Source organism: Saccoglossus kowalevskii, chromosome 3 (assembly GCF_978046115.1).
Source record: "Saccoglossus kowalevskii chromosome 3, keSacKowa6.1, whole genome shotgun sequence".
Taxonomy (NCBI): Eukaryota; Metazoa; Hemichordata; class Enteropneusta; family Harrimaniidae; genus Saccoglossus; species Saccoglossus kowalevskii.
The window spans coordinates 36,410,188-36,436,609 of record NC_140643.1 but is presented as its reverse complement, the minus strand read 5'-3'; the positions used below and the strand labels follow the sequence as shown (position 1 = coordinate 36,436,609).

Here is a 26,422-nt window from a genome sequence, read left to right as displayed (position 1 = left end):
CCGGGGGCGTATGGTGACGATTGTAGTGGTAATAAATATCTGGCTGTACTATACTGCTGATGTCTTAATGATTGAATGGTGCGTATAAGTGTCGAGCGATCATAGTGTACCACTCACTGCCTTGCGAGTTACCCATTCCCCGTTACAACCACTTCCCGTATATTCAACCTGACAAACCATCCACCCTTAACAACCCCTGATAGACGAAACCCGATCCCCACCGTAGGGAAGAATTCACGGCCTAAACGTAATTTTATAAGATCCATACTGAAAGAGAATAACATGCCACTGTTTAACTCTGATCTATTTTAACATTATTATTATAATAATTGTTTTCCTTTTTATTTTGTATTCTTTGTTGTTAATCCATTTTTGTTCAGTAACACGCATATTTTAGGTCCTAGCCGTTTTTCCACGTATTTTATTTTTTGTCTCATCGTCACCCTTTCTATTGACACATGCCTAGATGTCTACAAACAGCTCTACAAGTCAGCTTAAGCATTTTGGATATCTACCTCCATAGTTAATGATGGTCTCATTCAATACCTAACTAAAATGCTCCAACAATCTAGCTTCTATTTCTGCTTCAGTTGAAAAACGTTTGTCTTCAATGGGTGAATCTGTTGTACTCCAGAATGTTCCATTAATTTGTACAACTTCTCTCGATATCCCATGCTAGCAGCTTCTTAAGCTTGATATCCAAGATCCTCCATGTGTGCCCTTTCTGGTATTGCATTTCATACGTCTTCTAAAGTGTCTGATTTTGCATTCAGAAACTGCTTCTTCACCTCTACACATGTGTCATCTAACATCCATTCCTTCCTATGCTTTTTTTGATCCTCAACACATTTCACTGATCTTCAAGTAGGCTTGTTTTGTTTTCTCACTGTTGTCAATAGTTTTATCTTGTTGTATATGATAGTAGCTATATTTCTATTTCTGAGTTGAAAGGAAGTTTTCACCTTTACTTTTGCATCACATAGTGAGCGCCTCCAAGTTGCAATCATCAAGTGATCCAAGGAATCACTGAAGAAAGCTTAGAAAGAACTTCCGTGTGCTGAGAGTATTAGAGAAACATTAAAAATTAATTAAAAATTACTTGTACTTGAGATATTGATGGAAAAGCTGAAAACTAATTATGCAAATCAGGTAATTAATATGAACAGATTTTAGTGTAAAGCTAATAAGATCTGTGCAATGTAACAGACCATCTATGTACCATGTTTCATTGAAATGCGATTAGAACCAACAAATTATGGTGCTCATTAGGGAATTAATATGAAAAGATTTTGAACTAATCAGCTTTGTACATTGTCCTAGAGAATCTATGTACCAAGTTTCATTGAAATGAAATAATTAGTACTTTAGATATCAATGTGAAAGCTTAAAAATGGTTTAATTATGCAAATTAGATAATTAATACGTACAGATTTTAACCCAAAACTAATCAGGTCTGTATATTGTCCTAGAGCATCTATGTACCAAGTTTCATTAAAATATGATTAGTACTCAAGATATCAGTGGAAAAGCTGAAAATTAACTAATTATGCAAAGTAGGTGATTCACCCTAAAACAATTGATGCATAGTCCTTGATTATCTATCCAAGTTTTAGTAAAATGTAATGTACTACTACTAGTATTTGAGATATCAGTGGAAAAGCCGAAAATTGACTAATAATTATGCAATATAGGTAATTAATATGCAAGGACTTTCACCCCAAAATAATCATTTGTGCATTAGTTCAGAGCATCTATGTGCCAAGTTTCATCAAAATCAAATGAGTGGTTCTTTAGATATCAGTGGAAGTCATGGAACAGCTAAAAATTATCTAATTATCGTGAAAATAAGGTAATTATTACGCATGGAATTTTACCAAAACCTAATCAAATCTGTGCATTAGCCAAGAGCATCTATGCACAAAGTTTCATTTAAAACCAGAATATGGTTCTTAAGATATCGGAGGAATGGATGGACAGACAGACAGACAGGCAGACACACTAACTGCAAAGACTCCCATTGTGTGCTTCGCGCATGGCAGTTAAAAACATTTGGTACACATATTAAAAACAAATTTCTTTCAATGTGAATGTCACTGCTTATCATATAGGACCAGAATCAATTCCTATAGAACATTTGGCATACTTTTGGTATTGAAAACATTTGTTAATATTAGTAATTAGTATACATCGATTTCATCTACTGTAAAAGGGTTAATTATTCACTGGACTAGAAAATGTGCTAAATTAAAACCCAGTGAATATGTAAAATTTAGCATAGAACACATTATCTAAATGATAAAACCCTGAATTTAAATCCCACTGAATATTCCTGAAATGCTAAATCAGTGAAATTTAAACCCATCGAATATTAGTCATTTCAAGTTTCATTAAAATCTGTAGTGCAGTCCTTGAGATATTAGTAGAACAGATACTACTTTTAGTAATGTGGCCGATTGTTCTGGGTGTTAGTTTATTTTTGGAAATCCATGTCTGTCTTTTTGCTAATTATAAACCAACCACAGTTATATTCATATGCAGAGTTTAATTTTTTGCTAAATAATTGTGGCATCTTTTGTGATCAAACCTTTGGCTATTAAAGATTGGGCAGCTTTAGTCAAGGTGCAATGTCTGTGTTGACAAGAAGATATATTTCTTCCTCAATTAGCAAAAATAGTTGGCCAAAGAAGGGGGTTCAAACCCACAACATCAAGCAGAATGGCGAATGACTGATTTGATTTGTGGGGAAAAATGAGTATTAGAAAGGTCATCTCAAGTGTTAAGCACAACAAAAAAAAAAAACTTTTGTATTTATTATTAAACTCAACATACATTCAGTGCTGTGCACTACTAACAATACCAACAATTACTGAATGTTTCAATTTTATCTTTTTTTCGTTCGTATTCCGAAACACATTTGTGAATTGTCAGAGTGCTGTAAATTGCATTTGCAATTAACTCAACTGTTTATACAATGTATCTGTAAATCCACACATTCTCATGGTGTTTCTAAAGACATACAGACAAGTTAAAAATGACACGATTCAGAATACTAAAAACCTTTTTAAGTATATTATTACCGGTATGTTCATTGCTTTCAGACCGTCATTGATTCCCAATAAACTAGTAAGGCAATACAAACATGAAGTAATGGACAGAATAAACAATTATTTATTTGAAAATAGGCATGTTTACCCAGAATAAGCGAGTACAAACATATGCATAGTATTTACTGGTAATCATGATAAGAGTGTTACATGTAAGTTCTGTATAGTTAAAGTAAATGGGTGGCTGTGAATGTAAGACAGATAACACACAATCTGACATAAAACAAGTTTGGCTGTATTGTTTCCACTTGTTGATAGTTATTAGCTGGTGAAAATGAGGGTGGAATACCCAACTAGTTGGAATGAAATGGAGAAAAAGGGATTGTTATTCCACTTCCATTTGTAACTCCTCTTCATCTTCCCCTTCCTGAGACCATATCTCATCTGGTTGATCAAAATCCCACAATTCTTGAATAATAGTGGCTGCAATACGAGTAAAAGAAGACAACATTAGTGTAATATACAAAATTATTATACATCTACATGTAGCTCTGTACCTATGGCGCTGTTATTGTACTTCATTGTTTGACCTTTGACTTTTCCACTTGATCAATGAAAACACAAACCAAATAATAGTGGGGCATCTATTTAATTAATATATATATGACTATACTTTATCTTTTAAAGATGCTGGAAAATACAGGTCAGTTAAAATATCGCTAGTTTGCCAACAGGCATTGTCAGTTACATATTCAAAATTTGTACAATTGAAAACACTATATGCGTGCACTCTATCAAATCATAAGTAAGGCCATGACTACTTTTTTAAGAAATGCCAACCTTTATCTTTGACAAATAGAAATGATTAAAATTTACGACACGGCAGGTTCTGAGCCATACTGAATATCAAAAACCATATAAGCTAAAGGACATAGATCTTATTATAGACATTATTTATGATTAAAATACTCATCTGATATACAGTACTTTTGGCACTTTTAAGCAAACTTGGCTCAAGTTTGGCAGCGTAGCATATGACACTCATAATTTGCTTGTGAGTTAACAGAGAAGCCAATTAGGCCTATACTTTGTCTTATTCTTTGTGCCGAAATAATATAGTACTGTATAAGCTCACAAAATCATGTTTTTAGGGGTGGACACTTTCGCTCACCATGTGCCAGATTAGGGGGAATTAAACCTGTGAAATGATTTGCATGGCCATTGATTTCTACAACACTGTTACAATGGTGAAAAAGAAATGATCACAAAGATATACATATTACAATATTATTTGAAACAGCAGTGTGGGGACAGTGAAGTCAAAGCCGCGTCCACAAAAGGCAGATAATAATAAGGTTATACACAAAATATCAGAATTGAGGTCCTCATGCATTGTACATGTATGCTATAGTATTGTTCACAATGCGTTGTGTCAATATTTTTGCTGTACGATGCACACGGCTGTAAATTCTGGTATTGTTAATATTCTCGTGTTATTATAAAATAAAAGCATTACAATTTAGCAGTCCATAACAATGTATACAAAAGTAGTACTGATGTTTTTGTTTGAATGAGTCTTATTAGAAAAATGTACATAATACATTAAATGTCTTGTTTATACAATTTTCTTTGTTTACTTTGGTGCATCAACAAGACAGTATGTACTGATATCACTTTGGGCTGTAAAATCTCACGTGATTATGACTACAAGCAGAAACATTCATGAGAATACTGCGAAATATGCACTCAAGTCAACCTCAACAACCAGTCCATCGATAAACTCATACTACCTTCATGTAATAACCTCATACTATTAATCAATTGGATCTCACATGGTACAACCTGAATCAACAGACACATGATGTAATACACACAGTGAGAGGCTATATTAGTTTACCTTCATGTTCAGAGATATCAGGAAGTTCTTTGTACAAGGCACTCAATGATGATATAACTTTGACATATAAATGTTCTACATCAAGACGGTGTGAGATAAATAGTCTATCATATATACATAAATAGTGTAATAATAATATACCCTCTCGTAGGACATCAATGCTGAAAAGAATTAGATACACTTGCTATTGAGTGAGAGAAAGTTGTTCAACAATGGGAATTACTGTATTAATTATAGATGATTTGAAAACAAATACATGTATTATCGGATCCTTCCGAAAAAACCACCCTGAGCAATTTCACGACTGGTGGGCCCATATTTGGGGTACAAAATTTCAAAAAATGATCATCATATATATTTTTTGGGACTTACCGGTACGTTTTAATTGAAAAATCCACCTACGCCAGCAGTTGGACCACCCAAAACAAAAGAAATTGTTGCAGAAGCTAATCTAAAATGTTATACATTTTTTTTGCTAGATTAAAAAGTAGACCACCTAAAATGTAATTACAATGTCACCCGGCGCATCTTTCTCCAAACAAACACAACTGCATTGCTGAGTAGCAAATGATCGCTGTAGCGCAATACCTGCATGCTGCGTTTCACAATTGTTGGTTATTACCTAGTAATGATTATAATAACTATAATAATAAAAAATAAATTTGTTGAATTGTTATTGAATGCTAATAAATTTCTACTTATTCCATCGTAAGCGATTCCGATCACATTTAAATACTCAATGCTGTATAAATGAATATCCGCCATATTTTGACCTGGGGCGGTGTTCTTTGACCTGATGGGTCAAATCGCTAATTAACCAATGAAAACAACGGATGATGCCTACGTGTTCAAATTACTATAGCTTATTTAAATATGTTAAAGTTATTGAATGCAGCACGAAAGAGATTTTCTGATGTTGCTGTACAATCTTTTGGCTTGGATTTTGATTACCCATTCACGCTAGTCGCTATAAACATCCTACTCTTGAATGGGCCCAATGACTACGATGAAACATTTAGGCATCAGAAAAAAAAACTGCCCTTGGCGATTTCTTGGTCCCATTTTGTTTTTTAAAAACCCAAACTGCCGTTTAACGGCCTAGGGCGAATTTACGGCAGAATCCGGTAGTATTTTTCAGACACCCGTCACAAAACAACAAAGAATGTATATTCCCTCAAAACTTACAAAGCATACTGCAGTTTGTCTTAAAATAAATCACTTCACTAACCATTTATTAATATTCCATAAAGGAAACAATGGCAGTGATTTGTTTGTTTTCAACAGGGTTACATCCAGCTTTGTAATATACATTTCATACATAAAGACAGACCTACCTATCATTGTTTGTTTCTTTATCAGATTTGTGAGTTCTACGACTGTACGCTGCATACTCTTTATACATCATACATATGATAGATTTGACAAGCTCAATACTACAGTCACAGTCACTCTCCACCAATAGTGATACAGCTCCATGGTGACATGAAAACACTGTACAGAAAAACTGCAGTATCTGTAATTATAGCAAAGCCATGTGTATAATCAGTGTCATTATTAGAAACACAGCCATCTAGTGCCTTTTCATATTACAAACAAACAATTATGTACTTGGATTTGCAGTAATAGAAACCCATGCATTCTTATGTACCTTTACAACTTCATTTAGTGCAATTTACAGAAATAAGTATCAACATTAATGAATACTCCCTTGAAATAAATCCCTCTCTCTTCCAGCTGAGACTGATAATTACATTTCACATGTACGTGCAGTGTGCATTCAAATTTCATGAGAACAAACAATAAATTATAAATATGTTGTATATGTCACAAAAGTCTCTTGTTGAACAAGATATATTCCTGTGGTCCTTTACTTACCTTTTTCTCTACTGCTATCCACTGTTCTTCTGTGGCACCATCAACTCCATTAACACACAGCTGATATAACCGTAACAGAGTACAGGAATCTAAAAACGAAAAATGTCAGAATCATAATGTTGTCAAACCCTGTACTATTCAACTTCAACATCGCCAGCTGGTACTGTTTTCTCCCACCTAATTTGGGTATCTATAGAGGTTTTCTGTAGATGCTGTGTTAAATTAGATTCTCTGGTACGAGACTCAAGAAAAGTGGACAAAAGCTCAAAACATCTACTAACTGTGATAAAGTGATAGAAAGAAAGTGCTGTTTTACACACCAATTATGAATGAGTAGCCAGTGGCTCTGATACAATTGGAGTGAGCTAGGTTGGAAATTTTTGGGCATAGTCACTGTGGGAACCAAGAAAACCCATGTGCCAACCTAAGCTTGAGGAAACCTTGTATGAGTGAAAATTGAACAGCTCTTGTGTTGTAGACATGTCCCCCTCATGAGTGAGAATGTCAACAACAACTCTAGGTATGGGGTAGCCAGAATTAGGCGAGGGTTCTCCGAACCCGACTATTCACATAGTTCATACCCACCATAGACTCCGGTCAGTCAAAATGACTATTTTGAACTGTAGGCATTAATCAGCGATTCTGCCGGTGACGGAGAGATAGAATCTAGGTCAGGGGAAGCCCCATAACCTCAAGATTCTTTTACCCCTTACGTCACGAACCCACGTGACCGAGGCCACATGGTGGCGGGTTTTTCCGAGCAAACAGAAAAAATGATGAAAGTCTTTTCTCAGTCCGGGATGAAAACAAACTCAACACCCTAGTTAAGACCCAAAAAAGGGTGGTGTCTTACCTTGCCTGTGCTGTCCCCGCAGCAAGGAGCCAAAATGCTGCTACGGTGACAGGGTTTGGTGTACCCGAGAAAGCTAGACCCCCAACCAAATTCTGGGGGGGAGTAAACTTTCGAAGTAAAGACCGAAACAGTTCTGCATGAGGGCATAGGCCACAAAGCGGGACCTGGGAGCTCCCAGGGGAGTGCTGATGGTAGAGAAATCTGTCCGGATAAAATGCCGGACTGACTTATTGCCTATGCGCAGGGACCCAAGCGGTCGTTCGGGCTGGGTCAGCAAACCAAGACTGACCCGCTACGATGGGACCCAACCTAGAGAGATCCTTTTCAATGGATTCAGTGTCTCTTAGATGGTAATTGATAAAGACGTTCTGCATTCTCCAGAAGCCTGCCCTTCATGTGTGCTCGAGGGGGGACCTGACGCTAGCACTAGCGAGTTAGCCATCGCACAGACCTCATGCGCTTGTACTTGGTGTCTCTGCGAGCTCTGTGTCGAGGAATATAAAGTATTAGACCTCTAATACAGTCGCAGTAAACCACCTAGTTATGGAAGTTGGGGAGGCCGGCCTATCCTGCCTGCCTGGGCCATAACACAAAGATGTGTGCCTGGCACCCCATTCCAAATCCTTAGTACGGTTTGGTGGCAACTCCGTGCTCGAACCGGGTAGAGAAGCAATTCCTCCTGACCCTTCGGGCAGACAAAATTTGACAGCCGGGGGATGACGATCGGGTGAGGATCATGTCCTGGGATTTGGTTCTAGGCGAGAAACCCGATTCGTGTCTTTAGTACAACTTGATTGTCCATAACGGCGGTCCATCATCCGAGAAGGACAATGCCCCCCCCCAGCTCTGGCCGACGCCTACCTGAGACAAGGGCCAGTAGGAAGACTATTTTCCACGTCAAAAATTTGAGTGGTGCTGATTGGAGAGGCTCAAAGGGCGGTCTGCTTAGAGCAGACAACACAGCCGACGAGTCCCAGTTGGGCGGCTCCCTTGTATGGGGTCTTGGCGTCCAGAAAGCAGTAAATAGTCTCCTAATAATAGGACAATCGGCTAGTTTTGTTCCCGTACATAGAGTGGTGGGGGCAAGACCGACCTGTAGCCAACGATCGCTGTGTAGAACAAACCCACTTCGTCAAACAGGTGGGCAAAGGAGCCTGCTACTTGGCCAATAGAGGGATGGGTATGGATCAATCTCCCTTCCGCTACACCAATCAGTGTATGCTCGCAGGCTAGAAATGTAGGCCACATTGGTGGAATCCCTGTTTGCCCTGGCCAGGACATTGGCAGCCCGCTCAGATAAGGCTTTCGTATGTGCGGGTCTACTGAGAGCCTCTATGCGTGTAAGTGATACCTGCTGAGCTCGTTGGTAGTGTGCCGTCTGGTTGGGACGGCAGGTCCGATAAGTCCGGAAGCACTGCTGGTGTTTCGACTAGCATATCCAACAGAAGTGCAACCGATGATAATATGCGGGTGTGCACCTGTCGAAATTTTCCCCTGTGCCTGGTGAATGGGAAGGGAGGAAAGGCGTACACACTAAGTGGGTCCACGAGGTTAGCAAAGTGACCCTGGCCCAGGCTCCTGGAGTGTTATGTACGTCGAGAGCTTGGCGTTTCAGGGTGCGGCAAACTGGTCCAACCTTGGACCGTCCCACAGCCGAAACAGCCTGGAGGCTACCCACTGGGGTATCGGCCAGACTGTTCCTTACCCCTGGAAGGTGGTGTGCAGTTAGCTCCACATTGTATTCCACATTGGATTTGCTTCACTAAGACTGACAACGATGGGGAAGGCGTCCCCCCCCTCCTTCTTGAAGGAGACCATTGCTGCGTTGCCTGTGCGGAGCTGAACTCTGCGGTCTCGAACTATGGGTAGAAAGCGTGGTAGTACTAAGTACACTGTTCTCAGTTTGAGCCGGTTGATATGGTTGTCCCGAAACTAATGCGGGGGTCATATCCTTGGGCTTGTTGGTCCAATAGATGCGCTCCCCAACCCTGGGGGAAGCATCTGTTACCAGAGTCATACCTGCGGAAGCGGGTCCAAGGGGCACCCCTGTCAGAGGTTGGCCAGTGACAACCACCAGGGCAGGGCTTCCTTCACTTGGTCCAAGAACGAAACCCGCCTATCTAGTTCCCATAGGAGAGCTCAGCGTTATAACAAGCGTTATACGCGGCGGCCTGGGGAACGACCCTTGAACTGAGGTCATCATACCGATGATCTGCATTAGTTCTCGGAGGGACACTGAGGGAACGCTGACCAGGCAATTGGCTAGGCTGCTTAGCGCTAAGCAACACGCTCGATAAGCCAAGCTTACCTCTGTGTCAAAACCCCATGCCCAGGGACACCAACTGCGTGTTGGGTCAAGGTGGGACTTGTCGATTTACTAACGAGCCCAACTGGTGAAGTAAATCCTGTGTTAGCCTCACGTGTTTGGCTATTAACCCCTTGCCCGGGTTGTTAGTAACCAGTAGTCTGGGTACGGATTGAGGTGTACCGACATCTGGTGAAGCAGCAGCACTACCTGTTTCATCACTTGGGTGAACACGTAGGGCGCTGTGCCTAACCCGAATAGGGGGGCACCCAAAATTCGAATACTTGGCCCAGCTGGGCAATTCGAAGGAGATGGCAACTCGCTAAGTGCATCGGTATGTGCCGGTAGGCCCCGCTTAAGTCTAGTGGGGCTAGCCAGTCGAAACGGTGGATGGAGAGGAGAACCCTGAATGGTGTCTCCATGTGGAACCGATCTAGGAGCACGTACTGATTCAGTCTGCCTAGGTCCAGAACTGGATGCCCGCCACTTGTAGATTTGGTACTACAAACACATTTGGGTAAAACCTGGACTTAGTTCCGGCTGATGTACCCTGTGTATGGCACCTTTTCCCAGCAAACTGCTACTTCCTGTCTGATTGAGTCCCCTGGCAGTGCCCAACAGGGTAGACACTGACAGGGGGAAATGGAGATTTCAGCGGTATCCCGTAACAGGATGTCACCACCTGAAAAGGTCCAGGGATCGGTCACCCGCTGTCTCCAAACCGGACTACACCGGCGCAATCTGTGTACGACAGGGATATGTGGCCATGTGTTCGGCAGTTGCGAGGGGGGGGTGCTCCCTTCCCCCATGAGGTGAGTTCCCCAAGGCCTGAAGTAGTCACTAAGTTGTGACCTGGCCACTCACAGAACCCCCCCCCCCTGCAGAGGTGAGTGTCAAACATGTTTCCCCTGCTGCCGGGTAGACGTCCGCCCAGAGAGGGTGAGGAGCCACCACCTGGCTCTTTCCTCCCTGGGGGCGTGCCACTACTCTTCCCTCCCATGGAAGGGTATGAGCGCTTGCCTCCTGGCTTTCTCTGGCTAGCGGACAATGCCCTACGGTGTTTTCTGTGCCTGGGGTGCCCTCTGCTTGCCCATGGCAGGGCCAACTGGCTAGCGGACTCTATCTGAACCCTCTGGTTCATTGCACTCCGAAGCTCCGAGACTGTACCCACCATTCCCTGAATAAAGAGGGTGGAGGATGTCCAGTCTGCGTCACTGAGGAGGGGACGTACCCCGGCTCAGCTTGTCGGCGAAAACACGTGCGTCTAAAGCCGCGTCTCGTAGCACAGTAGTGGCCCCGGCCAAGAGAGCCAGGTGACACTTGGGGGTGTCGCATGTAGATGTGCGGTGGCCCACCAGTAAAAATGACGCCTGGTCTAGGAGGCTGGTGCGTTCTGCCTTCAAGGTTTCCAGAGTCCTGGGCACGCACAATAATGCGCTCAAGCAACTCTGCCCTCAGGGCTGGATGGATCGTCTTCAATTGGCAAAGACACCCATAGAACGCGGCTATCCCCCTTTGCCCGGTTTGCCAAATTCGTGGTACCGGGGTCTGGGGAAGGAGCCTTGGAATCAGGTTAGTGGGTTTTGGTCTCATCCCACGCTATGGGGTCTGATCCCGAAACCACACCAACTGGGTAGTGTTTGGTAAAGTGGGAAGTGTTGCCTAATGTTATCCCCACCCGGGGGCCTTAAGCATTACATCCTCCGCGGCTGACCAACGCCGCCCATCAACACCGTTTGCGTGCTCTGCGACCCACTCCGCACTCATACGGACAGGGAGAGACGTGCCGACAGGGTTGCTTTGGATCCCGATGCCTGTGATCCCATAAGCGTTGAAGCAGTCTTAGGTGGTCGCTTTAGGATCAAGGGTGGGGGTATATACATCATATCACTGGGATCGATGATACTCCGCCTCACCCCAAAAGCGTGGCTCACCGAGTCATAAAGATGGAAGACTCTGAGGGACCGCCCGGAGTACCGGCTGTATCCGACGTGAGCGAACTGCGTCCTCTTTCACTTTAAATATATGAGAGGGAGCGTGTTCGTGTGCGTCTCATGACAGGGTCGGTTCCCTCTGGGGATGCCCGTGGGTCAGTAAGAAAGGAGTCAAAACCCACAGCGGAGACCGGACACAAGGATAAATTCGTTACCGTTGTACCGTTACCGTGTGATGAACCCTAGCTGGCTGAAAGTAGGGGTGGTCAACATGTGCCCTGCCCTGAAAGCCCTGCCCCGAGATTGGAGGCTTGGCTGCCAGCACCCTGTTGGCATTCAGTGCCGGAGGCTCCAGAGGAGGCCCAGTGCAATTAGCCTGAGCCTCGGCCTCGCGGCTGGGAACTGGGGTTCCCCGGAAGAGACGTGTTTGAATGCAAACATGCTTTTGTGTCTTTTCCTGCTTGCCCACCGAGGAGACACAGTGGAGACAGCTCGCTCCGACTGCATCTGATCTACCTGGCCTACCAGGGACGCAATTGCCCCGACAGTCCTTCGACCAAAGCCCTCAACTCGGAGGCAAACCCGGCGCTGTGCGAGGAAGGGTCCACAAAGAGACCCGCAATGGGCCCCATAGGAGGAAAGCCTGCAGGGGCACAGCCTCGCTGCAGCCAGTAAAATCGGGTAAACCACTGTCTGAAAAAACAGACTGTGAGGATGCCCTCCACCGTCGGGCCTCTTACACGAAGTATCGGTAGCCGAGCGTGAGGACTTTCCACTCATGCAAAACATGCAACTCACTTTAACCGATTTGTTTGCTGGACGCGTGACCTTGCTGTGATTTTGATGGCTCTGAAAGAAAATCTCAGGCCTCAGAACTCCAGTGAAAAAACACACACCTTCACGCAAAAAACCCTGAACCTCGCACGCAGCTATGACAAAGTATCTCGAATGCGGGTTCTATGCTGGTAAATTCTGAATATAACCACTGCACGGTCGACTCGAAACACGAGGAGATCGGAAAGAGAACGACAGCGAGCCCTGGTGCTGTCATTACATCTATATATTGCTAAATACATTGTAAATAAAAGACGACATGCATGAGGGAAACGAATTACAGTTGTAAAATGTGCGTAGTGGCGACGGGTTTTAATTTCTTTTTTGTGGAAAAGCATAACACACAAAGGGGAAAACGACACAAGGGTAAAAAGACAAGAAAAACTTATCCTACCAGCTAGAATGTCGGATGCTGCGGCTGTGGCGACGACCCACGCTAGAAACCCGGACGGGAAAAAGCAACAGAGCCAGGCAGAGCCGCTCAGAATCATTCCCCGACGAGGCAGAAAAAAATGAAGAGAGATTGACGGCTACCTATGGCGCTGCCATGTGGCCTCGGTCATGTGGGTTCGTGACGTAAGGAGTAAAAGAATGACCTAGATTCTATCTCTCCGTCACCGGCAGAATCGCTGATTAATGCCTACAGTTCAAAATAATTTTGACTGACCGGAGTCTATGGTGGGTAATTGAACGTAGTGAATTGAAGCTATGATGTTGGATAAACAAGGCTATGCATGGCATAGTCCCCTTCTGAATCTTATCTGGAAATTATTGAAAATGACACAGTCCCTGTTAAATTTTTGAAAGTTCTCTTTGTGCTTGTCATATTAAAGCGAAGGGGTTGTCGCAAGCATGTCCTTGAAACTTAAGTTCCAAGTGGCCTGTACAACAGATGTTCCATGTAGTAGTAATATGGCCAAAAATAAAAACAGCCGTTATTCGGCCATCTTTGATCTGATTATGAAACAAACTGATACGTATGATGTATGTGACAAATACGAATGAAAATGGTACATAAATTGTGGAAATATAGTAGTAAGGCCAAAAAGTCAGATGGCTGTCAATCGGCCATCCTTGATCAGATTTTGAAACAAATTGTCATAAACATGCATCCTAACATGTATAAAGTATGTGCCAAATTTGAATTAAAACTGACAAAGCATGTCCAAGATACCGCATATAAAAAACAAAACAAGATGCCTGCCAGTCGACCATCTTTGATCCTATTGCGAAATAAATCATGGACATGTATTCTAACATGTATAATCTATGTAACAAGTTTGAATAAAAACTGACAAAGCATGTCCAAAATACAACATTTTCAAAAAACAAGATGGCTGCCAGTCGGCCATTTTGAATTGATTTGCTTAACCACTGCATATGTGCATATGTCCCACATAAAGTACCAGGCACATGCAAAGAATAATTGGAATCGGTCCAAGGGATTCTGAGATTATTTATTATAAGTCCCCGTTTTCGGACTTCGTCCGAACAGAGACTAATAATGTCCCATAATGTCTAATGTATATAGCAAGTTTGAACAAAAACCATCTGTAAACAGCCGAGAAATGCTTGATTTTGATGATTTTTTCAGTACAAAAATGGCTGCCATTTGGCCATCTTGAATCAGATCATGAAACAAATAGATGTGCATATGTATAATATTATGTATGATGAATGTGTGAAGTTTGAATGTAATTGGTCCTGGCATGTTTAAGATAAAGGTCCAGACGCACACACACGTGGACGCACAGAGGTCAATCCATAAGTCCCTGTTTGCGGACTGCGTCCGAACAGGAACTAATAAGCGCATGTTACCCAATAGTATAATACATGATAAAGTCACTTCATCGTGATATATTTTCATGTAGTATTTTGTTACATAAACTCAGTGAACTATAGCCTGTCACACAAGGTCACTGTTACATTGTAGCCATGGCAGCCAGACTGGACATGGGTACTGGGTGGCTATTTCAAAGAAGCCCAGAGGAGCAACAAATCAGCACTCTGGGAAACACAGTACCGTTATACAATGTACATGTACTATAAAATCATTTTAGCTGGAATTATTTTTTATAAGTTTATTTTCACTGAAATTTGATGAGTTGAATGCAAAATATAGGAAAAAAGACATTTTCACTGCATTTTACCTTTACTGATTCTTAGCTTAAGTGAAAAAAACATAAATAAATTCCAAGTGACAATAAAGTACTTTACAGGAAGTCATTTATGCATTTTTACAGTTTTTTGTAGCTAATTGCTTAATTTTTGTTGAATCAACTTCTCGTGAACAAATTCCCATCTAGATTCATAAAGACAGCTACACAGCAAAAAATCATGGTTCAAATGTTTTTGACAAGAGGTCACCCACATCTATCCATCCACACATCATTCTATGGTCCATTGAGCTAAAAGCAGCATGAAATCAGCAACGATATGACAAGGTTGTCCCTGAATTTTTCTCTTGGTGTTTTGTGGTGTGACAAACAGATCAAAGCTTGGCTCTGCCCACACCTGTTGGCTACCCACAGTGGCATTCGCCATTTGGTACTGCTAAATCTCTCTTCTGATTTTGAGATCGTGTGTCAGCAATGTTGTGACACCCCCCCCCCCCTCTTCATGTGGTTACATTGTAGACTAATTTTCTTGTTTGCATACAAAGAAAGAATGACTAAAGCATTTCATGGGGGTATCCACAAGTCACTTCCTGTCAGTCAGTAGGCATGACCCCCAACAAATTCTGTAACCCACTTGTCATATATTATATATATATATATATTCCAAGTATAACGGAGAAATGTATATGAAATATCAGAAGACATATAAACACTTAAAAAAGACAAACTATTTGAACTCTTCAGTGAAGGTTACAATTAATTTGTCATTCAGTCAGCAAAACAGAAGTTTACCTACAAAAATTTACTGAAATCTTCCATCCTAAATTATTTGAGTTTCTAAGGTTATCTGAGACAGGTTTTTTAGGTATGTTTATTTATTTAATGTTGATGTCTTACCAGACTGATTGCAGAGTGAGAATACAACTGTTCTGTTTGATACGATGACATTCAACAACTTGAGTCCAGTTAATACAATAGTATAACTACTATCAGAAGACAAACAGTTTTGAAGCGTTCCATCAGTTAAAAGTGGTAGTAACCTGTATAACAAAGAGTTAATCAAGGATAATAAATATATGTTCAGAAAAAGCATCAACTATAACCACTAGAAAGAACATGATGGACACACAACTGCAGCAAATATCGAAAGAAATAGGAGGGTGTTCTGTACAATGTTTGTTGCATGATCTGTCATATGTTAGATCTACATGATGTAGTTTTGTACTTCTTCTATCACTGTGTATTACTGTTTTCCCAGAAGCTCTCAAAATTATCATAATTTGTTTGCATGTTATCGATCAAAGGTCAGGCAATGAGATAATGTATGCAATTATTTCTTTAAATCAAATTGTATTGTGAAAAAGCTAATTGTCTCGGTTTTTGCGTTTGCCGTTGCATACACTTGATGTTACTATTACATTGCTTCTGTCAATACTCTGGGCATTAAGATAATTTTTACTTTTTCATATGTCAAATTAAAATTGGTAAAACATTGATTTTAATAATAATAATAGACTTTATTTATCTTTGCTGATCTCTTTGGTATAAGCCTTTCTACCAGAGTTGAGCAATTATTAAATTTGACAATTCAGAAAAAAGTAAGGATAACATACACACACACAAAAATAAACTTTTACACTTACTATAACTCGGTCCATACTTATGGTAACTTACCTATCTAGTAGGATATATTGACTGTTTTCAGCTAGTGATAATAGTACAGATAATGTGGCTTCTATCATGGTACCACTCTGTCCATACATATTATGTATTGATGCTATTCTTAAAACTTTAATTAAAATACTATTAGTCGGTATCTGTTTCAGCTGGCAATCTGACCATGTAGGGAGTACCTCTGCCTTGTGAGTAGGATATTCTGACTTTGACTGGGTAGCTACTTGCTGTAAAAGGGAAAACATTAAATTTCATAACTATTTTCAACCGCATAAGGAATTTAATAGGGTCTAAACTTCAGGTTTTCGAGAGCACCCAATTTCAAGGCTAAAACTTAACAAATGATTTTCAGAAAATTGATTGTAACTTCCTTATTTATTGAATTTTTAAATGTAGTGCCTGACACAATGTTATCTTGAATTTAAATAAAATACAGTGAAAGATCTAATAATTTCATAACCGGCCATGTTTTTAATTTATCTTCATAGAGTGCCATGTATTTAACTCTGTGATCAGCATGTTTATCTAAAAAATGTTATCTGTGATCACAATTTTTGTTTCCACATACACCCTTGCATAGCAATAAGCAATATTCACAAAGAATAAGCAATTCCAGGAAGTTTCATGAAACTGTGTCGAGTGCTAAAAAGTTCATTATGGAACATTAAACTTACAGTGTCTGGTATGAGAGGTGCCGATGGATCAATCTCCATAACACTTGTGTCATTACATGAACCAGTTCTTTGGGTATGTCCACTACTATGTGTCTCACAAATCGTATCAGAGCTACCTTTCAGCAAGGAAGTACGTATGCAACAACTATTGCATATCATTACATGTAAGATTCTAAGTGAGTTCAGTGTAGCTTTCTCTGTCTGAATAAATGCCCAGTTTTCAGATTCAGCGAGTCTTAGACTGTCAGTAGAGTTCACGCTGGAATATGCAGAGTTTGTGGTTGCTGTTGGTTCAGCTACACTATGTAGTATGTCAATGTACTTGATAAGATGATCTTGTATAACTGGTAGAAGTCCTAAGGCACTGGTATTACTACATGACGCAAGCTGTTTTGGTGGTGTATCTGATGACCTTCGACTCAAAAGCAATGACATTGTTTGTAATGCTTTGCTGTGGTTTTCAACACTGGTTAATCTGATGGGTGACCATCTCCCTGGTGACTGGCTTTTAGGACTTCTACAAAAAATAATGATATAAACCACTAATAATTAATTGTCAACTATGGTCAAAGGAAATTGGATTGGATGATTTTTGGTATGGTAAAATAACTACCTGATTTCCAGACTGCACATCTGAAAGAAGACTTGTGATGGACATATGGGCAATAAAAACAATCACAACCTATTGCAAATTGATATGAATATTTGAACAATAAAAAGTGTCATTCATGAAACGATGATTGTGTTTTAGTTCATGATGCAGCACTTACCTGGCAGCTGTCAAGGGTGATATCTCAGCATCCATTTCAGCAGATGCATGATGGTCCATAATTACTGGTAGCTGTAACAGGGTAATCAAACCTTGGGAATTTCCAGTTTCAATGCTGTAAGTTGTATCATTCCTTAATGTCAATAACTTACTCACAAGTTGGGAAGAACTGCAAGATGCTAGAACAGTGGACATATCGGTAAATGAAATTAAATGAAAATATAATCTAAAATGTTGAGTCATTTCATAGAAAAGGTTGATACTTGATTTAAGGGTTTATGAGAATGAAATGTTATGACTTCCTAGAACCAAAATAAAAGTCACTGAGACTCAATAGGAGCTCAGTAAAAGTCACTGTTCTCCCTCTTACTCAAGTGAAAGTCAATGCGACTCACTAGAACCGCTTGAAAATGTCTGCAACTCCTTAGGAGCCCAGTGAAAGTCGCTGTAACTACCTAGAACCCTTGTGAAAATCAGTGACTCCCTAGGACCCCAGAGAAAGCCAGTGACTCCTTAAGACCCACATGAAAGTCACTGTAACTCCCAAGAAGTTAAGTCACTCCCTGTAATAAGAATCCCAATGAAAAGTACACTGCTACAAAATGTTGCAACTTCTTCTCCTCAAAAATTAAAGCAATGCAAGATTAGGCCTCAAACTGATGTTTAAGAAGACACCATGTTCCATATATGTTCTAAATTAGGCAGTTTTGCAACATTTCATTCATTCCTGACACCAAAATTGGGTCCCATTTTGTACAATTTGTAGCAACTGACGCTTATTCAAGAACACTTTATTTTGAGTGACTATTACTTGTACATTGGTGCCTACGATATTACCAAATACTTCAGTAATGTGAAAGAGCCAATAATAGAGAACATTTGTGAAGAAACATAACATTTTATTGCAATAAATGAAAATAAAATATTTTATACAAAAAGGTGTAGCAGGTAAGTATGTAGTGTCTCATTAATTTCAAGATAATCTTGACAAAGCTGATGCTAAATACTGTTGAATATTAATGAAAAAAAAAAAAAAAAAAAACATTGAAAGGAAAATAAAAAAAATGCTGTTATTAAAAAGTTAAATACTTTAACAAAAAAAACTGGCAAAAAAATATTTGAATTTAATATAAATGTCTTGTTGATAATTTGCAAATATTTCCCAAAATATTCAGCTCAAACTTTAAAGATAATCTAAATACCGTTAAATATTAATGACAAAAAACATTGAAAATATAAAAATAAAAATACTGTTTTTAATAAATAATAACGAAAATAAAATGCTCTATTGAAGAGGGAAAATGGAGAAAAAGCAAAACGTGAACAATGTATTTGAATTAATTCAACTAATTTTTCATATTTAATATCATTTTAACAATGTCCTTCGTACACAGTTCCACAGCTCAAAATCCGAGAAATTCTTCGTCGCTGTCATCATCATCAGAGTTAAAAAAACGTTCAATGATTTCCTGGTATGAAGTCGCTGTCAACAGATTTGTCACTGCTAGAATCAGAATCATCTGCTACTAGTAAATTCATGGCAACAGGCGACTCGATATCTTCTTGCAATGTTTCATTTCTGTAGCGACTGTCCTCGGAGCTGTCGAGTGCATTTGTAATTCCAGTCACGAGAAATGATTTCTTCACCATTTCTGGATTTGCTTGAAGTTTCCCCATGTTTGACGACCCAGTTGACGATGTTTGTTTTGAAGCAGTTTTAGGTCGCTGACCTGCATCAATACTATTAACTTGACGTTCAATGTATTTCATCCACTAATCCCTTAGATATTGTTTAAATGGTTTGTTTATTCTAACATTGAGTGGTTTAGAGTTTGGAAGTGCAACCGCCAGGAATTACAGCACTGTACGCGTTTCTTGATTTCATCATGCCGATGACTGCGTCATCCAGATGACCTCTGAATGAATCAAACACCAAAAGGGATTGGCGAGGTGTATTTAAACCAAACTTTTTCCAGCCATTTCTTTATCATTTGGGTGTCACACCAGCCCTTCTTCTGTACATCCACCAACACGCCACTAGGTGAACACCTTTAAATATCATCATCGATGGAAGCACTTCACCGCTACCAGTGACGGCCAAAATAACTGTGAGGTGTCGCTTTTCTGCCCCTGTCGACCTCACAGAGACACTTTTCTCGCCCTTCTCGTTCAGTGTTGTAGTTGGAAGAATGTCAAAGTACATAGGTGTTTCGTCATGTTACCAATTAAACTTAAATCGAACTGTATGAAACGCTGTGATCTTTTTTCCTGAATCCTTGGGTAGGCGCTGTGCTATGGAGGTACGTCGCCGAATTACAAACAAATTTTGCCCACAAAACTTCTTTGCCCATCCAATCGATGCTTTGAATTGGGGATTGTGTGGTTTAATAAGTTCTTTTGCTTTTTGGCATACTAGTTGAGTTGAAACGGGGACCTGAATGTCACGCAATTTTAAAATAAACTGCACTAATTCATCGTCGATCTCAGCAGGATAAGACAGCTTTTTACCGGCACCGGGTTTATTGCCATACTTTGAAACTCTTTGGACACTAAGTTGGTTGTTTTGGTCTTCCTTCATCCCCCTGTGCACGTTTTTTTGGTGGACACCATACTTCCTTGCAGTGACTCTCTGCCAGTGTTGTTTTGCATAAGCCACGATTGCCTCTTTCTGGTTCCTGGTGTACCACCGACAGAATCCACCAGATTTTCTGACTTCCGACGTTTCTTTGCTGGACTTTGTCGAACTTTCATCGATTGGTGGGTTGTAGTTTTTTTTCACCAAGGTTGGTCTTTGGCAGTTCATTTTTTCTGTCGTCAAAAATGGAAAATAGCTTTTTCCGCTTTGGCTCACTGGCTGAACTTTCAACTTACCATCGCAATCGTGAATCAGTTCTCCAAGCTCTGACGCATGGCGAGAGAATAACAAAAACACATTCTAAGCGTCGCTTGTCCCCCAAAAATTGATTTATTTGTATCAAATTGTAGATAAACATTGCGTGATTCTGGGACTTTGATTGGGTGATCATTTTTTTACCTCATAGAACGGCGAGTGACAACTGGGGTCAAATTGCAAGACTGACTTTGTTTTAGCTCAGACCATGAAAGTACCTCCTTGCTCAGACTAACAACTGGGGTTTTAATTTAGTTGCGTGACTCGTCAAAATTTGTTACATGTAGACAACACAAATGACTGTAGCGTAACAAACACACACAAATCTCCTTTTCGTTCAATAACTATTACATTTTTTAAGTATTTTTTATTTTCATCTGAAGACTGTGTTCACACCTTGGGTTCACACCTAATTGTACGTCTGTAAATCTTGCCTCAGAATTACAAAGAACTGTAGATCTGATTGGTTGAAAAATATTTTAGTAACGACCCAGTCAAAACATACACCCAGTTTGTTATACGCTACGTTTTTGCTGTTAGATTTCGTCATTGTGGGGACTGCCAACAGCTACGTATTGATTATCCATACGAGCTACAGCGTGATAACAACAATCGTCACAATAGATTTGCTGTAACCATCGTAACACGGAAAGAACAAAAGAAGGTGGCAAGTTTGAAACGAGATGCAGCAAAAGTTATGGCAAAAGTCATTCATATGCGCCTTTCAAGCAATGGCGAATAATACCTGAAGGCCAAGAAGGGTGATTTTTTTCATTTGCGACATCGTTGCAACATTGGTTTTTTTGCCAGTGATCACACTATCCCAACATTGAAACGTCTCCTGGACAGTGCCTCTTTTGATTATTCGCTACTCTAAAATTACAACCAACCAAACAAAGCGGTCTTTTCAGGACCACAACATCATCCAAAAAGAGACCATCGTACACAATGAAAATAAAATACAGAAAGCAATATTTTTTTCAGTAAATAATTTTTATACTCGCATTCACGTCATTCAAGCAGTGAAAAACTTTTCTCCAAATGTGAAATTCTTTCCCTTACCTCTAGAAGCATTCACATTAATTTTTCTACCCTGCTTCAGTTTGGTATGTCTGTTTTGAGCATGGAAGTCACCACTGCCCCTTCTACTGGGACTGGACACATGGCTGGGAGAAGCAGCAGCTGTTACAAAAAACAATCTAGTTCTTAGTATATATTGATGACTGTTTGTAAAATAATGTGGTTGATACTTGACATATACCGCATTCTGCCGTAAATTCGCCCAGGACCGTTAAACGAATGTTCGGGTTTTAAAAAAAATAAAATGGGACCAAATAACCGCCCAGGGCGATTTTTCGGCAGTTTTTTTAAGGTGTTATTTTAATCTTTTCTGGTGCCTAAAGTTTCGCTGTAGTCATTGACGCCTATTCAAGAGTATTATCGTTTCGACAATGAGCTGTTATCACTGTAAACAATGTTAAATTATTCTTCAAATGCTCAGTTTATCTTTTGAAAACAACTATTTTTTTTATTTAAAAACAAATCATGCCGCTTTCCCATCAAAATCCAAGCCAAAAGATCGTACAACAACATCGGCAAATCTCTTCTGCACGTACTGCGTTCAATAACATTAACATATTTAAATGAGCTATGGTATTTTGATCACCTTGGCATCATCCATCGTTTTCATTGGTTAATTATCGATTTGACCTGTCAGGTCAAAGAACACCGTCTCAGGTAAAACATGGCAGATATTCATTTCCACAGCATCGAGTGCTGAAAATGCGATCGGAATCATTCGCTTACGATGAAATAATTTGTTATTTATTTCCATTTCATAAAAATTCAACGAATTTATTTTTTGCGTTATTATAATCATTACTAGGTAATAATCAGCAATTGTAAAACGCAGCATGGCCGGATTGCGATACCGCGATCATTTGCTACTAAGCAATGCAGTTGGGTTCATTTTTATTTAAAAATTGCGCTGTCTAATTTTTAATCCAGCAAGAAAAAAAATGTATAAAATTTTAGATTAGCTTCTTGAATAGTTTCTTTCGTTTTGGGTGGTCCAACTGCCGGCGTTTAAAATCGGTGGATTTTTCAATAAAAATATAAGCCCCCCCCTAAAAATATTTGATGATAATTTTTTAAAAATTTGAACCCCAAATAAGGGCCCACCAGCCATGAAACCACCCAGGGCGATTTTTCGGATGGGCGAATTTACGGCAAAATCCGGTAATACATGTACATCAGATGTTATACAATTTCACAATAAATAAAACAATAGAATTTAGCTTAACTGAAAAAGGTTGCAATGTCTTTCATTGTGCAAAATAATATTTTTACTCATTTTTACTCAATTTACCCCTATACTCTTCTGTGTATGTATGCTGCCTTCATTAAGATTGAATACATATAATGCCTCCTTGTTTATACAAGACTCTGTCCTAATTATGGCTCCTACATCCTACTCTCAAGTTCCAAATAAACAAACTGGTACGTTTATTTTTGTCCCCGAAAAATTCCACACAGTAAGTTTATTATATATTAGGATGGTACTTTTGTTTGTACGTTATTATAATTACTACTGAGTAATAAACAACAATTGCAACACTTCGAAAACAAGTAGGCCGAAAGAGATTCAAAGTATATTACTAGAAATGCATCATTTGTTGTCCATTTATATTCCTAATTACAAGGGAGAGTGAAAAGTTTGCATATTCACCAGTAAGAGCACATTTTAGAAACAAGGGAACATTTACCGGTCATTTTGGAAATTTCCCGGGGATGGGGGGTGTTTATTAGGCTTTGAAGATTTGTCGAGGAGGTTTGTTTGTTTGGAACTTGAGAATAGCATCTCAATTCTCTCCCTGGTTTCTACCACTCAGTGTTCATATTTATTATTTAACAGTAACACATTTGTCAACAAAATACTGTATATTAATCATTCAACAAGCTTACACCCCTGCCACAGAACCATACAACATGTAACTTAGCAGCTAACATGTGTTCAAATAAGTTACATATTATCACTAAATAGTCATATTGAGTTGACTTTTTAAAAATGTTTTGCCACTATATCATCAAGGTAAACAATTAAAAGTACCACCTGTATAATCAGCATTAATTCAATATTTCTGTATTAAAATGGATGCGTCCCAAAACTTGATACTCATTCGTAATGATTTGTTATAGTTCAATGTATAATATAATGTTTATTTATAACATTGAATGACAATGAAGATAAACATTGATTCATATATAACAAAATATTTTGACCCAAATGTCACTATTAGTGAGATGTATCAAGCAACTGTGTTTACTTACCTGAGGTTCTTGGTTTAAATCGAGGAGATTTTGGTGGTGGTGTTACTGGAAGAGTATGCGCATGAAATGACTTCCTGGTAGGAAAATGGTCCCCTTTGTTCTTGGCAGGTGAGCCCTCTTTGAGCTGTTCAGTTCTGAGGTGGTACGGACCCTGAGAAATCTGTGGTGTATTTTTCGGTGTGATACTGTTTGAACTTTCAGTCAAAGCTCTGTGTTTATTTTCCAAACTTTTATACTTATCTTGGATTTCAACAATCTCCATTTCTTTAAACTGCAGTTGTGTTTTCATGTTTTCAATCTGACAATAGAGAAATACTCAAAATATCAATATTGCTTTTCATTGCATAAAGTGCTACAAAGAATTCACGAATGTTGGTGTTGGGTAGAATGAAGAAGGAATTCAGCTATTTAAAAAAAAATTCAGTAATGATTTTTTTTACACATGAATATATAAATTATATCTCAGAGGTAAAATCCAACAATGTGTACAAAGATTTTAGCTGAGAAGAACATCATTACATTGTAAAAATCTGAACAGTATCTTATGGGCTCATACCTGTCGATCCAACTCTTTTTCTTTTTTCTTCTGTTCTTTTTTGAGTTCTTCATTCTGGTGTATCTTCTCCATCTGTGCTTTGTGAAGTTCATCATTGCTTGTAGTTAAATTTTCCCTTAGTAATCTGATTTCCCCATCTTTCCTGTATCTTTCTTCCTGTAAACTAGATAACTAAGGAAATGGATAAAAATTAATCATAAAATATATGTCCTGTGAAAATAAAGGATCATTATTTAGATACAATGTACATGAATGTAACACGATGAAAAGTAACATTAACTCTTCAAAAAGTTTTACCTGTTTTTTGTATTTCTCACACTCAGACTTGTATGCATTTAGCTCTTGTAGCAATGATGGTGATGCTTTTCCCTCCTGAGTAACTTGCAAGGAATGTGAGTCTTTAGCAAGAAATCCACTGCCAGGTGTCAATGCACTCGCTGCAGTCCCACCAAGTTTAGAAAACTGACCAGTTTGATGACCAACTGCATTTCTAGACTCTGACATTTGTTGCTTTGCAGAGGTAGTTGCAGAGCTACTTCGCATGGATGCTGCTGTACAATTGAAACTACTTGAACGCACTACTGGGTACTTTGAAATATTGGACTGAACATTATTTTTAACAGTACTATCTATGTCAATGTTGGGTTTTGAAATGGAAGCAGTCACAGTAGCAGAAGCAGTCTGTTGATGGATTTTTCCATGAGAGACAAAATTCAGATTACTTTGTCGGGCATGCTGCTTCGGATTAGACATCCCAACATTTAATGAACTAGCATCTTGTATAGTAGTATTTACTGGTTTAAAAGCAAACTTGCTTTTATTATCAGATACATGTACACTCAATTCTTGAGTCTTACTGTTCTGTACTTTTTGAGATGCCATTAATTCTATAGCTTCGACTTGTTCCAGTTCATCTGTGGTAAACTCAGGAAAATCATCGAAAGGGTCCAATTCATTTGCTTGGTCAGATATTCTTGGCTTTTTGTGCGGTGCAGGTGCACCGTCTCTCCTTTCACTGAAGGCGTTACTAGATTGTTTTTGACTGGGGTCATGAGTTATGTTGCTATAGAACGAAGACTGCTTAGACTTTCCCATTGGTCCAGAAAACAGCGGATTCATGACAGTCTGTCAAACTGAGGTACTGAATATAGTAGAATACAGCAGTTACAATATATGCGTCCATCCACATCTGATTACTGTACACTGTACAGCCAGTGTACACATGTAAAAGTTGTCGTCCCGAACTTAAACTAATCTTAAAGTCTTGAGATCAACACTGCTTTCGGCGCCAGTAATTACTTAACAAAAAATATACATACTCTTATCATAAAAGTTTCTTCAGCGCACGATATAGAAATAGTCTGTAGTATGCATCGATAGTTATTCCTTAAAATTGTGTAAAAACAATGTGTAGCAGACACTCACAAAATCAAGTTATCCGCCATGTTGACTGTATTCTCGCGAGATTTGGGGGTTGCGTGAGAGCTCAGAATTAGGATTAGTCGATTATGTTTAGGGGTGGGTATCGTTATTATTGATTTTGTTAATAATTTTTCCCAGAGATACAAAATAGATTTTAGTAATAATATACAAATGTCAATAAAAAAATAATGGTGAAAACAATAGATTACTTAATATAATGATTTTTATTCGAATGGCTCTGCCTGCTC

At 39.3% G+C, this 26,422-nt stretch overlaps 1 protein-coding gene across 1 annotated transcript; it reads right to left on the bottom strand.

The window, feature by feature from the left end:
* Positions 1-3,047: 3,047 nt before the first annotated feature.
* LOC102804982 (ATR-interacting protein-like) lies at positions 3,048-25,871 on the bottom strand. The gene is made up of 12 exons (XM_006822433.3): positions 25,050-25,871; positions 24,753-24,923; positions 24,197-24,494; positions 21,929-22,048; positions 17,978-18,155; positions 17,208-17,724; positions 16,534-16,760; positions 15,757-15,899; positions 6,817-6,905; positions 6,276-6,454; positions 4,942-5,102; positions 3,048-3,527 (listed from the first exon to the last, which is right to left on the bottom strand). Exons 1-12 carry the CDS (start codon positions 25,869-25,871, stop codon positions 3,430-3,432), a joined length of 3,003 nt encoding a protein of 1,000 aa, XP_006822496.2. The 3' UTR covers positions 3,048-3,429.
* Between the last annotated feature and the right edge of the window lie 551 nt (positions 25,872-26,422).

Excerpts from the sequence above, each read along its gene's own strand:
- LOC102804982 (XM_006822433.3), bottom strand. The coding sequence starts at position 25,871 with ATGAATCCGCTGTTTTCTGGACCAATGGGAAAGTCTAAGCAGTCTTCG. Across the intron at positions 6,906-15,756 it reads CTCACTCTGCAATCAGTCTG|ATTCCTGTACTCTGTTACGG; the intron begins GTAAGACATCAA and ends TTTCGTTTTTAG. Across the intron at positions 3,528-4,941 it reads TGATATCTCTGAACATGAAG|CCACTATTATTCAAGAATTG; the intron begins GTAAACTAATAT and ends CTCGTATTGCAG.